Source organism: Triturus cristatus, chromosome 1_2 (genome assembly GCF_964204655.1).
Source record: "Triturus cristatus chromosome 1_2, aTriCri1.1, whole genome shotgun sequence".
Classification (NCBI taxonomy): domain Eukaryota; kingdom Metazoa; phylum Chordata; class Amphibia; order Caudata; family Salamandridae; genus Triturus; species Triturus cristatus.
The window spans coordinates 271,087,327-271,104,002 of record NC_140580.1 but is presented as its reverse complement, the minus strand read 5'-3'; the positions used below and the strand labels follow the sequence as shown (position 1 = coordinate 271,104,002).

Genomic DNA, 16,676 nt, shown 5'->3' with positions numbered 1-16,676 from the left:
TTCAAAGTTCTATGCTCAGCACGCTACAGTCCCAAAGATCAGCAAAGGACCAGAGACATGCAAGCATCTATCATTGCCCGTGGATTTAGGAAAAGTTTGCAGTCATCAGATAATCGGGCAGTATCCGGACCTTCAAGATTCAGGATACGCAGCAGACCTCCTAAGTAGCATCGATCCCTCTCTATTCAAGCAAAGATGATACAAATTAATATTTTAGGTTAGTCATGATTGGCTGGTTGAGATCGTCCGATGTCGGATTTTAGGGTTTCAGTTCAGTTTGAGTGGTGAGGTCATAAGTTAGTTTCGAAGTCAGCTCGTTCCGGTTTATTGTGAGGTCGATTGTTTTCAGTCTTGGCAGTCTTCCCATTCTACATCCTTGACCAGGGACATGCGGTACAGAGGTTGCCACGAGGTTTAGGAGATTTCTTGCGCATGCGCTGTTCACTCCGCGCCTCATGGAACAGTGGCCACATCGTCGTGTGGTGTCAGCGGCCATCTTGGGTTTAGGCCCATACGCTAACTTAAGCGAAACAAACACAAAAGAGTAATTAATACATAGAAATAATAAATCTAATGTTAACCCCTTACTAATCCCTCTATGTACTTGTATTTATCTAGCGTATAGCAACGTTTAAAGCAATTATATTCACCCTTTTGGTCCTCTTCTCGGGCAACATTACAAGACATTACAAAAGCAACATATATCATGCAGTATTCTAATTACTACATATACTACTTGTTAGTATGCGTATGGATTTTAGTCATAAAGGTTATTTAGCCATGCAAAATGCAAATCCCACGTGTAATTTGAATATTAATAATGTTGATTAATAAACATGCAAACTCATTTAATAATATTGTAGTTAATGGATTATTTAATTAATAATTTTCCTGCAGAATGGGGGAGGTATACAAAATTATGTACTACCCGCTCCATCACATTGAAGGTCCGGTACTAAATGTTTACACGTTATTGAAGCATAAGCTGACCTGTATGATGCACTTTGGTGAGTTAGAGATAAAAATAGTTGTTCACCCTACACCATTGTGCAACACTCGGTGTGGGAGGACACATTTGCTTAGACCTTAGGTGATAAGTTGGCTCCGCTTGACATACACCTAGTTACATTCACCGGTGAAAGAATTCCTATGGTAGGGTTTAGGTCTCTAAACCTTTGAGTTTAAAGGCAGGAAGACAGAAGGTAAATTATATGTGGCTGAAAGAGGTCTCTCAGTTTTGGGCTGAATTGATCAAGGAGCTTTTGGTATCATTCTTAGCCTAATAGTGAAGATCAAGTTTTGTTGTTTGGGAACCCAGTGGTGAACATGGAAGATGACCTACTGAAACAGTATATCAAAGTATTTTCCAGTACTGTAGAGAAGTGGTGTGTGTTTTAAACTGTGCCTAAAGATGATTCAGAACAGGTATGTCATAAGGTGGGAAGTATACCTTTGAGAGTGAGGAATGATGTGGCAAAAGAATTGGACAGATTGGAGTAAGGAAACATTGAAGCAGTTGGGAGTGCTGAATGGTTGGTGCCCTTGGTAGTTGCAACAAAGTCAAATGGGAAAATAAGATTATGCGTTTAATTAAAGACCTAAATAAGAATATCGCGGTGGATAAGTTTCCACTTTCCAGGATTAATGAACTACTGGCGGAAACCAAGGGATTCAATTGGTTCTTTACCATTGACTTCATGTCGGCATATTACCATATTCCGCTTCATTCGTCTAGCAGACTTTTATTATCCCTTTTGAGTGTTACAGGTTTGTGTGTATGCCGTTCAGGCAGCTTCAGCAGCCACTGTGTTTCAGTGCCTGATGCACTTATTGCTGAAGGGTATTAAGGATGTAACATATTTTCAAGATGATATTCTTGTTATGGGATGTGACAAACAAGATCACAAGTCAAGTTTAGTCTTGGAAAAATTGGCTGCCAGTGGTCTAACTGTGAAACGTGAGAAATGCAGATTTGCGATGAGCTTAGTAACATTCATGGGGCATGAAGTGAGGAAAGATGATATTTTCCCTAATAAGGATAATGTGGTATCGATTAGTAATCCGCTGGCACCCACTCCCAAGGATGAAGTCAGGTCCGTTGTGGGGTTGGCTAAGTTTTACTCTAAATTTGTTGAAAACTTTGCTGTGAAAACTTAGAAATTGAGACAGTTGTTGAAAGAACGCCAATAATTTGTTTGGAGTGATTCGATACAAAAGGAATTTGAGAATGTTAAGAATGACATGTATGACCTGTCCCTTACAAGGTTTTGACTCAATAGCTCATAGTGTTTTGACTACTAATGCAAGTGGTAAAGGTATGAGAGCTGTTTTAATGCAGATTTTGGTGGATGGTTAAGAAAGTACTGTAGTCTTTGCCTCCCGTTCTTTGTTTCCTTTGGAGGAGACGTTTTCTGTAATCTAGAGGGAGATGTTGGCGGCAGTGTGGGCTGTGGAAAAGTTCAGACAGGTTTTATTGGGAGAGTAGTTCATATTGCTTACGATCATAAACCTTTATTAAAGATTTTGACCACAGTGGGTGCTATAAGGGCAGCACCTCGCATGTTAAAGTTGTTCCTGCATCTCCATGATTAGGTCTACAATGTTTAATTCTTGCATGGCCATACGAATAAAGTAGCTGATTATTTGAGTAGATCTCCCTTGGCATTGAATGAATGCTTAAGCAGTGACTAGGATGAGTACAGTTTTGCTTTGGTTACTGAATACAATGATGCTATTAGGAGTGAAGACTGGAGGTCTTGTTATTAGGAGGACACAACTCTAAAAGCAATAAGGAAATATATTATTGAAGGGTTGCTTAATAATAGCATGTTAATGGAAGAATGTGAGCAATTTTGCGGATTGAAGGATGAACTATCCATAAGTGATGGAGGGTTCGTCCTATGAGGAGAAAGGTAATGTCACCTGATGGTCTCAGAGGAAAAATATTAGGTATCATGCACAAAGGTCATTTAGGTATTGTGAAGTCCAAGAGACAAGTGAAATCTTCATATTGGGGGCAAGAAATTGACTCTGATATGGAGATGTTTATGAAGTCTTGTGAGTATTTTGCTAAGTCAGTTTCAGTTTTCAGTCATCCGTTAGGTTGCAAGAAATATCCTGATAATCCTTGGGAAGACTTAGAGATCCCAAGTTCATAATTGTTATTTTGGATTTGCACTCCAAGTGGCCTGAGCTAGTTGTGTATAATATAATCGATTTTGCTGTGATCATTTCATTACCTGAAAGGATTTGTCTTTGAGAGGGTATTCCAAAAACTCTGCAGAGTGACTATGGTCCTAAAATCACTGCTGCAAGTTCAGAATCATTTTTGTCTAGGAACGGCATCAAGGTGAAACACACTCTGGTTTATCATCCATCAGGTAATGAAGCAGTACAACGTTTTAATTGCGGTGATAATGGGAAGTGTGCAGACTGCTATAAATTCAGAGTGGAATTGAGAGAAGGAACTAAACAGTATGATTTGGGCGTACAGGATCATACCTACCTTGACTGTATGTAGTCCGTTTGACATTCAGCAGAAAAGAACCGTTCATGAAGGATAATTCGGCATGGATTATTAGGAAGTTACACAGCAAATGGTCTCCTGCAGTGGTTAGTGCGAATTTGAGAAAAGCACAGGTGGTGTACAAGGAGTATTACAATAAGAAACATGAAGTGAAGTTGGAACAAGATGATTGGGTAAGAGTTGAGTTGGGTATTATCACTAGGAAGGGAAGTAGCAAGTTCACTGAACCCTTGCAGGTAAAACATATTTATTCAAACTCTGCTTTATTAAGTGATGGGAAAGTTTGGCATCTTGGACGACTATCAAGATGTAATAAAGTTTTGACATGGGAGTTGGACAAAAATGCTGTTGCGAGTGGAGAAAACCATAATGTATTGTTGTGGGAGGAGGAAGAGTGTGGTCATGTAGCAGTTGACAATGAAGTTTGTGAGAATGAAAATATGATTCCTTACAATGGAAAAGGAAGTGGAGATAGGGTGTTTGATGGTGGTGGGTATGATGATGTGGGACCAACTGTGAATGATCAGTCTGACCCTTCATCATTGTCTGGTGGATTTTTCATCGCTTTTATTGCCCTTTCATCACGCTAGTATGAGAAAATGACATGGATGTATGCACATCTGAAAGCACAAATAAACTTCGCTACATGCATGTAGTGGGTATGTGTGTGGAGTTAATGGCTTTGCGAGGGTGCCATGGTCTCTAATGCAAGCAAGGAAAATAGGCTCCAGTCCCTAGTTTGATAGTAAAAAAAAACAGACAGCGATAAATAGGGTGGAATGAATGGGCTTTGTTTTCTTTTGTTTGATATTTTCAAATGTAGTTCTTGGTCCCAACAATAGGTGTTAATTTGTCACATAATGTTAATACAGTTTTAGGGCTAAAAGTTCCCGAATAACCATGCGAGTAATTTTCTCCATGATGGGCATTGTCTACATTCATCTCCGACTCGCCCTCCTCTCATCTACATTATACCATGGTTCCATAATTCTAGTGGCTTTGCGTGCATTAGCACATTAAAGCAAGACCAAATGCCTTCAAAACACTTAAGCAATGCTTTAAAAAAATAATACACTGTTGCTAAATAACATTTAAAATGTTTAATATTCGGAAAAATGTAAGTTAACAAACAGCTGGATGTGTGCAGAACGTGCCCAAGATAGCCACATTTTTTTTTAGACTTTTAAGCTTATGCTACTTATGAATTTATTGCTCTGCAACCATAGCTTTATTAAACAATTGTCGTATGAGTTTTAGAATTTCTCCTCGCACACTAACTCATTAACTAAAAGAGTGGTGCACGGGCAGAAAAAAAAAACCCTGATAAGCTTCTTTCACATTGTGCCCATGCAGCATAATGATTTTGATGTAGACACAATGCAGTTTTTAGCTCTTGCCTACTAGCCAGCATAATCTGTCCGATTGCGAAAGACCTTTTGTGGACTATACTAAAATGACTTGTGGTTTAGACCCCACTCATTGCTTGTGTTGGTTGGCTTATTTGTGGCTCTTATTTCCTTGCTTCTATGTGATGACTTTTCTTACGGTTCTTGTGTTTGTTCTTCCCCTAGATCATATCCTCTTTACCATCCTTTTGATTGACTTACTTTTATCCTTTCAATGCTCATATTTCCACGAAATTACATGTTTTCTAGCTCTCTCCCTCATGTGCTGCTTTCCTGTCCTCACAAATATATGCACACTTGCTCGGAGTTGCTCCTCCTTCCCTAACTGTTCCCCCCATGTGCTGGTTTCCCATTTGTTGCACACCCTCACCCCTTTTGCTCAGTGTTGCTCCCTTTTCCCTCACCCCAGCTCTTCCCTTTAATCCCCCCCCCCCCCGCCTAAAGGTCACTTGATGCTCCCCTTGTCGCCTCTACTTTGCTTCATCCACCCCATTGCCCATTCCTTATAGTCTTTGAGATACATTTTTTAAACTTTTTTTTTTTTTAGGGGTAGGCAGTTTCCATTCTCTGGCAAGACACACTCTTTTAATAAATGTGCTTTTGGGCGTCTGAAAATTTACTTTTTTATTTACCTCTCCAAGTGGGGGCTGCTATCTTGGATCGGTAAATAAAAAAATTTAAAAAATGGCCACAGCATCATTCAGTTATCTCACACAATCATGGTGACAGGTGCATGTGCATCCCTATTGAATAACACTTTCATATATCTGCATGATGCTTATGTGCTCATGTACGTTTTTCCTTCCATCAGCAAAAAGCACTGGCAAAGACCATATGTCACATTGACATGAGACCTATTGGCTTTGCCAATGCTTGCTTCTGTTGGCAGCCTCCAGACCGTATTTGCCGCGAGGGGAACAGAATTTGACACCCAGGCCTAATAATACATCCATGATACACAGAAATTAAAGTGACAAAAAGTGTCATGACTGAGTGTACATTTCAGATATAAAATAGTCCCTCATTCATTTCAATGGATCCGCTTCCTATGATGCGGAATTATGCACCACCTAGCCAGTAGCAAGAGGTGAAAGATCTGAACTCCTCTGGGCTGATCCAAGACTTGTTTGACAAATACTCGAAGCAATATATGAAGGTGGATGACCCAAAGCCCGCTCGCTCTTTATTGCTAAAAAATAGGTATTGCAGAAAAGCCGAGTTGTCAAGTCGAGTTTATAAAAGGTCTAGCACACCCCTCCAGGAGGCATGAGGAAACATTCTAAAAAGCATCTGAACTAGAGGCTAGAGGATGTTGTTACAAGTAAGTAACTTTTTTGTTGAAATAAGTGGATGCGGTGCCCTTCAGGTGTGCTAAAATTATACATATTTCCATAAAATCTGTTGCACTCTAACTTTGTGGTATTTTCTTAAACCAGCTGCACAACCTAAAATGGATTACTGATTTTTAACTGAGTAAAGTGTTTTCACTATCGTACACGTAAATGGTGATGAGAAACTCTGATTTATATTGTACACTGAGACATTGCTCTTTTATTGTAGCAGTCCCTTTTCCTCCAACACATCGCTTGACATCAGAGGAAATATTTGATTCAGATGGAAGACCTAGGGTTGATGTACTGAAGAATCATTTAATCAAAGAAGGTCGTGTAGTTGAAGAAATTGCACTTAGAATTATTAATGAAGGTGCAGCGTTATTACGGCGGGAGAAAAACTTAATAGAAGTCGAAGCTCCTATAACAGGTAAACATTTTGCTTTTGCAACAATAAGTTATTTTGTATGAAATTATTTTAAAATACTGAAGGAGGAAATTGCTGCTCTCTAGAAATGTTAAGTTGTTAATAACTAACTACGGGTTTATTCTTCACTTTGGAAAGAAATGTTTAACTTTTGTTAGTCGGGTTTATAAAAAAACCCATAGAAAGTGAATACATATAGAGATTTTCTGAAGCATCCTTGTACATTCATTTTTAACTCTTTCTTCTTCCTCTTCGCAACTCTATGTGCACGATACAAATTGGCATAGTATTGGTCATTGTGGTAAAGGGGTACATGCCCACTAAGGGGTACCTGACTCACCATTGCATCTGAAGTACTCCACATGCTAACGCAGTGACAACTGGTTACATTTTGTGGGAATAAATAGATTGGCAAAACTGCTTGAGGTATCTTAGTGGTACAACAGGGGGATTCTGCAAATTGCTTCTCCCACACAAGGACACTACTGAAATATTCGAATACATCATAGTCTCCATAGCAATACTTGACATTCCAAGCAGCTCTCTGGGGTTTTTCCACCTAAGAAAATTATTAAAACTATTGGGGCAAATGTTTTTTTACAGGATAGCGTCTCAAAGAAATTGTCTAAAAAGTTGCAGGTTTAAAGACAGTTAAAATAATCTGGCTATGCAATTCTCACGTAGGCAGCGCTTGCGCTGTCTCTTTGAGACATGCTATATTCAGGTATGGACTTGTTGCTCCGCCCATTTTCCGCCCATTCTTTCAATTGGCTCCTGTTACTGTCCATTCTAAATGGTTGCTTTTGATCACTGAATAGGCTTAGTAGTCCCTCCTTAGTACCGCATTTTCTGCTTTTTTAACCTCTCAGGAGGACTGGCCCTTTTAATAGTGTTGTTACTCAGTATGTTTCATTTACAGTCTGTAAGCACTAGTTTCTTAAATAAGCTTCTCCTACCTGCTGATGCTGGCACACTTTTCGCTTCCCAGCTAACACACACACAGCATTTGTTTTCTGCTCATCATCAGAGGCATTTGGAGGGTGCCCGTTCTGTTCCATGCACTTTCCTACCGCCACCACCCTGCTTGTTTTTTAACCATTTTAAACATACCTTATCAGTACTGCACCCTTTTCATGAGCACTGCGCTGGTTTCATTTTCATTGTTGTGTATTTCCCGGCTCCTCCATCCCACATTTTCTGCTCTCCCTCCCAATCAGTCAGGAGGACGAGAGTGAAGGTTGTGCTGCAGGCTGCCTCAGAGCAGGGGGTACTGCTGTCTGTGCTTGCTCCTTGCGGCTGCCCAGGCTGTGGACTGGCTCTGGTCTCCAGTGAGAACTGCAGGTAGGAGCTCTTTTTATGAGCTCTATAAGCGCGGCGCCTGTTTTATGAGCACCGCGCTGGTTTTCCTTTCATTCTCGTGTCTCTGTCCTTTCTTCATGCATGGTCTGTTGTGTTGCCTTTTTCAGGACCCCTTCCTGCATGCAGTGACTGCCTCGTGGGGCTGCTGCAAAGGCCCCTTCCTGCATGCCTAGACCGCCTGTATGGCACCTTGCACGAGTTTCTTCCTGCATGCAGTGACTGCCTTGTGTGTAATTCGCTGCAAAGGCCCCTTCCCGCTTACATAGACTGCCTGGATGGCACGCTACAGGAGTTTCTTCTTACAAGCATAGACTGGCGTATGTAACAAGCTGTAAAGGACCCTTCCCGCATGCATAGACTGCATGTATGGTATGCTTCAGGAGTTACTTCCTGCACGCAGTGACTGCCTCGTGTGGCTGCTGCAGGGACCCCTTCCTGCATGCATAGACTGCCTGTATGGGCGAGTTACTTCCTGCATGCAGTGACTTCCTCGTATGGCTTGCTGCACAGGCCCCTTCCTGCGTGCATAGACTGCCTGTATGGCACGCCATAGGGGTTTTTTCCTGCAGGCATAGACTGGAGTGTGTAATATGCTGTAAAGGCCCCTTCCTGTATGGCACGCTGCCGGAGTTACTTCCTGCATGCAGTGACTGCCTCGTGTTTCTTGCTGCAAAAGGCCCCTTCCGGCGTTCATAGTCTGCCTGTATGTATGGCACGCTGCTTGAGTTTCTTCCTGCAAGCACAGACTGGCATGTGTAACATGCTTCCTCCCTCTCCAAAAATGATTCCACTCCCTGGACTTCAGTGATATAATCCGCCTTGGAACTCTTGTGTTCGCCCTCTTTGGAAAACTGCTCGTTATGCCACCGAATATTCGTAAAGGACCCAATATTCCAGTCTAGATTTTCGTTCTACAAAACATTTACACCTAGAGCTGTTGCCCAGTTGTTTAATTTTAAATGTTGTTGGACTACAACTCCCAGAATGCATCAACCATGTTATTGTTTTCCAGCACATTCTGTGGCTTGGCGCTATTTCCTGCAGGTGTTGGACTGCCACTGAACTTGACAAACCTTTGTTTGAAGCTGTATGTCTTTTGCTATTATTAAAGTAAAATGAGTGCTGCCTTGGAGGTTCCGTGTGGTGTTTTATGTTAATGGGTGGATGTGCTAAATGACTTCTCTGTAGTGGTCAAAGTGTATTAAAAAGTTAAAAAGTATGGGAACTGTGATGGTGCTCAATGAAGGTGGGTAAGTGAGTGGAGGGATGTGGTAAAAGGCATGGCTAAAAAAGAAACTTATTCTGTTACTTTTTTTGGCTTTTACCTTCAGGTAAATACATAAAAAATAATGCACAGCTTAAATGCAAATTAAATGCTAGTTATGTTAATCAGTGGGAACATGCACTAGCCTACATTATGAAACCTATATTAGTTAATGCACTGAAGAGGTTTGTGTCTGTTACCAGAGAGCCACAGAATTAAATCCTGGTTGGTGCAGTGGTGACTAGTAACGTGTATGTTTAGTGCTACGAGGTTAGACTGTGACAAAAAGCTCTGTAAATATGTACCTCATTATTTTAACTTTGCATTACACACAGTATGAGAGAAGCTGCTGCAAAAATGCACAAAAAGGTTCAAGATGTTTTTTGTAATACAGAGACTGTACGTAGTGTAATTTATTTAGTGTACAATATCGCTACTTAAGCAACGCAGGACAATGTGCAGTTTTTTACTTTAAATAACTCCCCTGCAAAAAAAAACATAAGTGATACACACTGTCCTTTACAATAGCTCCAACTTTCACCAATACGAGACCTATTGCATTGCAAATGCTTGTTTCTTTTACCTTCCAATATTGATATTCTCATCATATAGCAACACATGAATGGGAGGGGTGGTTGAATGTAAACTACACAGATTTTGAGATTTCAGGCCTTGACAGCTCAGTTGTCTTTCAGTTTAGAAATTACAGGCTCAGGTATCAAACAGGAGCTAGTAAAGCCATAGATTTTATTTATTTTATTTTATTTTTTATAGTTTTATAGAGCGCGAACCAGACCCAAGCTAGGGTATCAGAGTGCTTTACATAAGGCGAATGGTGAGCACATTCAAAGGGTGTAGGTAGCGAATACAGAGACAAAATCTGAAAGTAACAAAAAGTAACAACATTGCGAGGAATTGTTCTGAACAGTAAAAAAACATTCAAAGTTCGTGTAGGTAGTGGTTGTGCGGAATTAAGGTAGGAATTTGCTCATCAGGAATAATTTTGCTTCTTTTTTGAAGAGAGGCGTAGATGAGATTTTTCTGGTGTATGGTGGCAGCGAGTTCCAAATTCTTGGCGCTACCCCAGAGAATGCTCTGTTGGAAGTTTTAGTCTTTTTGAAACGTGCGGGTTTCAGTAGTAGATTGTTTGCGCTCCTTGAGTGTCTGTTTCCTCCAGATAAGGAAAGTTTTTGGGCTAGGTATTGGGGGGTGTTGTGGTGTAACGCCTTGTGTGTGATGCAGGCCAATTTTAGGTGGATTCGAGCTTCGTAGGGTAGCCAGTTGAGTGCTTTCAGGTGTGGTGATATGCGCAATACAACACATGAAATGTCCCCTCTGGAATCTGAAAGTAACCACCACTGTAAGAATTTGACTCCTATGGTGATGTGACTGATGCCATAACATCAGCAATAAATGTCTTCAAAAAAGCATCAGCAGTGTTTAATTTGTTAAAGAGAGAGTGCCCAACGCACTGTTCCAAAGCCCGCGGTCTGTAATATTAAACGTTGATGCTCCGAATACCAAGGCTGGTAGTCTTAAACCAGCTCATGACTCTTTAATCCACTATCAGACACTCACTTCCCCTTTATCTCTCTCCAGAAGTTGCCTGTTTTCTCCCTTAGTGACTTTTTGTTCCGCCTTTCTCTTCCTCCATCTTTGTGATTTGTGTATTTTCCCTCTCTTGCTCTCTGGAAATACTTGATGCAGAAAAATAAGTGCCGGTCCCCAAAAATATGTGTCTGTGGCCCCCCAGTGGCCCCCACTGGCAAACACCGGCTCCAATTAAGCACTGAGCATCCGCTCTAAAAACCAAAATATTAAGCTCTAAGTATTTTGCATATGCACTAAACGGAACACCAGATTTAAATTTTCTGAAAATACATTCATTTTGACCCCAAATATCAATTAATTTTCAGAAAATATTACTATATTGTCCCATTTCACGTTTAAAAAACATACATATCAGTCTTTACTATCAATTTCCTAAGTACAGCTGTCATTCCCATAAAGTATTCAGATTCCTTGAAATATAAAAATCATTGGCACCGTATGCCCAGGGTTCAACAATTACAGTTTTTGCCGTAATTTGTCTCTGGTGTCGACCCCACAAATGTCTACCAATGCCCCATGTGCCTGCCAGTGCCATGATGTAATTCACATACACAGGCACACATAATGATGCACATGCGCTCCGGAAAACTCTCCTCACCTCCCACTCCAGTGCCATATTCCCTCGCTACTCTAGTCCTAGTTAGAGTCAATGGAGCGAGGCCCACAGAGTGCCATACATTTACGGCTGCTCCAGCAGGGACTATGAGCCTTGACATGGGCCTGGTGTAGAGGCTGTCTGGAGTGCCACAGGGTAGAGTGCTAGGCTTTGTATTCTGGAACCCCAGGCACTATCCTTGCAGTCAAGGCCTACAAGATATGTAAGGGACCGCAGGCTGAAGGTGAGCACTGGGAGTGGCAGAGTGGTGGCTAGCTAACTTTTTCTATCATGTCTCACCCAGATCTTGCCTCCTTCCCTCTTTCGGTGGCCCCTAAGCCTGACTGCCACTGTCTGGCTTAGTGAGCCAGTGAGCGCAGGCAGCAGTGACTGGAGTTTCCTGAGGGCTTTTTAGGTCTCGCCTAATCAGCGTGCAAGCGCTGCTTAGGAGTGACCTCTTGGAAGCGGTCTGCACTTTTTGGGAAACTCGTGCATGTACTGCACTGTTTCCAATGAGCACTCGTGCATGTACGGCATCCACCTTGCGGGAGCGAGCAGCTTCGCTATCTGTTTCCAATTATCTCGCCCGCGCCTTGTTTGTTAATTGGAAACAGATGGCGCTGCAAGGTAGATGCCATACATGCACGAGTGCTTTCACTTTCTTGCCGGCTCTGATTCGTCCTGCTAATGGCTCCTCCCTCCTGTCGCCTCCCCTGTTCTCACTCCTGTGCTTACATCTGGCCTACTGTCACCCCTCACAATCCACTGCGCCTTCTCCCCCCTCCCCACCTAACCTGGAATCTGCTTTCCGCCAAGGTCAAATAAATAAATAAGTGTATCTTTTAGTATATAGCTGTGCACCTAATGCCATCTCGGCACAGACAGTATCAATATTGTACTAACAGGGAAATAGAAACACTCTTTAAAGGTGGGGAGCATTGTCTGGAACAACCGCCCCCCCTACACTTACTCGGACACCAGACCCAGTTCCACGCCTCCTCCAAGTGCTCGACCAACCCCTGCCTACGAGATGAATACACTAAAGGCAATACACAGAAGAGACAGCGTGTGCTCCGCCCAGCCTGGACCAATCCAAATGCTTTTAATTGAATATGCAGCTTTTCGCTCACGTATCATTCGCAATTTCATTGTTTCAGCGCACTTCAGCCCTTACGGAACATGCTTCTGCGCGATGACGTTTCTGGCCGTTCTGTGGCCCAAACGATAACTTCAGATGTTTTCTTGTAGGAAATTGTGCCGTTTACCAGCTGCAACTATCCCTTCTACGTTCATTAAATTATGCCGTTTTTTTAAACCGAAATTATGAAAACTAAACGGAGGCACCTGCACAGAGTGTGCGCGTAGGGCCGGGCTCGTCCACCTATTTTGCTAGTTCCTGAAATATTTTACCTGACTGGGCGAAGTTCCAAATTCGAATGCCAGAATACTTTGTTAGTGAATTAGAGATCCAAACAGCCCACAACAGTAGGGGAAGATGAAAATGTCAGTCTGCTCTCCCATGGGGTAACTCTTTAATAAAAAGCATTTCAAGTGTAACCCCCCCCCCCAAAAAAACCACACACACGATACATTAAAAACTCCGGAGAGTTCCCTGGACAGAAGAGCGGCTTTCCAGCCCTGTTTATACATCCATCAGACGTTGCATAGGGAGGACAGTGGAGGCTTCCACACATGTTGTCACCGAAGGAAACTGTTGCCTTTGTTTGTACACTTCCCTCGGCTCGTGGTGCACAATGCCAAAATGTTATTAATCTGCATTAGCGCTGCAAGTCAATAATTGGGCCTCACGATGTGCCGTGCAACTTTCCTCAAGCCTCCTGCTAATTGGATAATTTCCTTAATATGCCAGAGGCGCACCAACCTGCCCCCTGTCGGGGCTACTGGGTGGGAGCCAACCAAGGAACCTCCTATTTATGCACCACAAATTGAACCTCTTCTCTGAAATTGGGGTATCCAAGGATACGAGGACATATTGGACAAATACTTGTTTATGTAATTATCAGGGTAACACGCTAGGTTATTTTACAGTTCATGTACTAGTGCGTGTTCTGAATCCAGAATGGGCAGAAGTGGCGATCAATTTAAACGTGGTTTCTAGTGGATCAAAGTGGTAGTAACATTGTTTTTTGGACTTTAATGAAGTTGTATAAAAAAGATAGGGTTAAATTAAGCTGAATCTGAAATAGTTGTCACCATTTATTGGTGTATTGGCTTCTGTTACTACTTTTATACCGATTAATATCTCTCTCTCTCTCTCTCTGTGTGTGTATATATATATATATATATATATATATATATATATACATATATATATATATATATATTAGACACCAGCAGCAAGCAGTCCGCACGTTTCAATTAGTGCCTGTGTAAACCATTTGCAATTAACCAATTGGAATTTCAAGGGAGGTTTTCAGTTTTATATTTCGGAGATACAATCGACATTTGAAGTTCTTCGCTTTTAAAAATGGGTTTCAAAAGGTAGATTTCAGCTGCTTATTTTCTTCTTGGGAAACTGCTTCGAAGTATATAGTTGTAAATGTCGAGAAACCTCTAGCACTCTAACAGCCGTAGCAGTATTTTTTAGGTCTCGCCTAATCAGCGTGCAGGCGCTGCTTAGTTTAGGTTTAGCATGCATTCCTTAATTACACTGCATTATACAGTGTGTAGTAATTGAATAGCTATCCCTAGCGGCACATGACCCAGCATAATATGCTGCGTGACTAAAGACTTCTAAGATACCAAAGGCGAGACCTATTGGCTATGCCAATGCTTGTTTCATGTTCTGACAATTTACTACTATGGGGCTGATTCCGATCCGGGTCGGAAAGGCACCGAACGTGATCCGGCCGGAAAAACTACGCGCCATACGCGTGTTTTCCGCCCAACTCGTGCAGCTGTATGAGCGAGCAAGTACGATGCGAGCTACATGAAATTCACAGATCGACTCATTTCCGGGTCCGAACCGTTCCGTACGTCTCGGTCGTAAGCTAACCGTGGCGTGCAATGGATGCGATTTACGACCGAGCCAGTAGGATGCACGCGTCGGACAGCCTGTGCGAGTCGGAGTGTCCGGCTCGCAAATCGTCCGGGTGGTTGCCTTTGGGGGTCCGCGTCAGACCTCTTGTCACCCGCAGCCCTACGACTCGGACACATAGGGAGACCCATGGGTCTCCCCAACACAGGCATGTATGGTGCGGATGGCACGACGCGTACTCACTGTAGGGGGCGCACTTGTCCGCGACATACCCATTGAGTCAATGGGAGCCCATGTACGCGTCGTACGACCGGCTCCCATTGACTTATATGGGAGTCCGACCGAACCGAGTCCGACAGCATACGGCCGCATCGTACTCGCTCGGTCGGACTGCAGGACTCCAGCTCGGTCGCAAAACACTCCGGATCCGGCTCGGTCGGAGTGCTTTCCGACCCTGGATCGGAATCGGCCCATATGTGTAGGTAGTATCACTATTACTTCATAATATGTAAGCTGTACAGGTGAATGACTGCGACCAACATACAATGTGACCTATAGCCACAGTTTACAGATAAGAATCTTGTAAATAAACCCCTGGGTTGAACTCCGTTAAGGTCACTGGCTTATTCTTGGGTACCAAGCCTATTTCCAAAACATGAGGGCTCCGTCCCACAGAACTTAATGGGCCTCCAGCCACTGCCCCGGTAGCAGACCAGAACCTCACTATCTTTAAAGCTGTTTTGGCAAGGGGAGGCTGGAATGTTTATTTTTGGTTGAGCAGTCAGACTGTTGTTGGTGATCTAAGGACTATCTGGGGCCTCTTACTATATTTTTTAGGTGTGTGAAATGATTTTGCATTAATGTACTGACATGATGTGCTCATACTAAATAAAAAAAATATGCTGCAAGAAAATATTTTAAAGAAGTCCTTTAGGGATTAGATAAGACTGGATGTCTTCTCAAGTGACACATTGCACTATTTCTGGTGTGATTTAAAGCAAGGGAGAAATGGATCGTGTTAGCTAGTTACATCCTGATAAGTGAGTACACATATCAAGCCCGTTTTTATGTGCAACTGATGTGAGATCAAACAGCTAATTGCGAAAATATACTTTATTTGGAAAGCATGTATTTAAAACTCTGACTAGCCCATGAGCATTTACAAGATCGGCCTTTTGAACTTTTCTACTCTTGTGAGCCCAGGGATTTATAAATGGCTGCGAATGCAGGAATGGTAGCCCGCAAGAAAAAGCAGACCACCATCCTTGTATTTGCTTTTCCAAACAGAAAATATTTTTTGAATGAAGCTAGTATCCATTAGAATGACAGGTGCTGCTTTAAAAGCATGTTTTTCGTTCTGGAACACATTGGGGTGAGCATGCAATCTCTGCCTGCTCCCCCTTTGGTGCGCGACATGATTCCCAAAAGGGAAGCTGTATTTCAGAGACAGCTGCTTTCCTTTTTTTTGTTTTTGTTTAATAAGCGTTATTAATAATACATGTCACAATGAACCATCAATAAACATAACATGCATAATCAAATAGAGCATTGGAAGCAAGCAATAAAAACAGAAGAGAAAGGTATTTTCATTTTTAAATGGCATGAAAAAGGGGGAGGGAAGAAGGGGAAAAGAAAAAACTCTTACAGTTAGAGATTGAGTATTATTGCATAATAGTAAAATGAAGTGAGAAAAATTGCAGCACCAATTGAAATGTATGATAAATGTAATGATAAAAGTTGAATGAGAAGAGCGGAGAACAAAACAATTCACTGAGGTTAAACAATCTCAGAACATGTAGGAGATAACTGTGTTTTTGCAATCTCATTAAGAAAAATTGTTAATGGTAACCAGTGTAAGTCTTTATTAACAAACGGTGAAGAAGAGGAGGCAAAAGCAATATTCCATCGATGATAGTAACGTACATTATTCCACCAAGCCTGAACCAAAAGATTAACTGAGTTCTTCCAATTAAGTGCAACTTGTTGGGAGACTAAAACCAGCATAAGGTCAAATAAACCATATTCATGTTTAGTCAAACCCAAAGTATCTGATCGACTCCCTGTGAAAAGAATTATATTAGAGAGAGGAGTATGTATATTTAATATAGGGGAGATATTGAGCCAAACCTTTTTCCAAAACTAGGCAATGGCTGGGCAAA

At 42.0% G+C, this 16,676-nt stretch overlaps 1 protein-coding gene across 9 annotated transcripts in view; it reads left to right on the top strand.

The window, feature by feature from the left end:
- PPP3CB (protein phosphatase 3 catalytic subunit beta) overlaps positions 1–16,676 on the top strand; it is a 926,247-nt gene that overhangs the window by 234,130 nt on the left and 675,441 nt on the right. For 8 of the 9 annotated variants that reach the window (XM_085603649.1, XM_085603651.1, XM_085603652.1 and 5 more), the window contains one exon: positions 6,493–6,693. In XM_085603649.1, coding sequence (XP_085459775.1) covers positions 6,493–6,693 — 201 coding nt within the window. The remainder of the gene's footprint in view (positions 1–6,492; positions 6,694–16,676) is intronic. The other variant, XM_085603650.1, reaches the window with a different exon arrangement.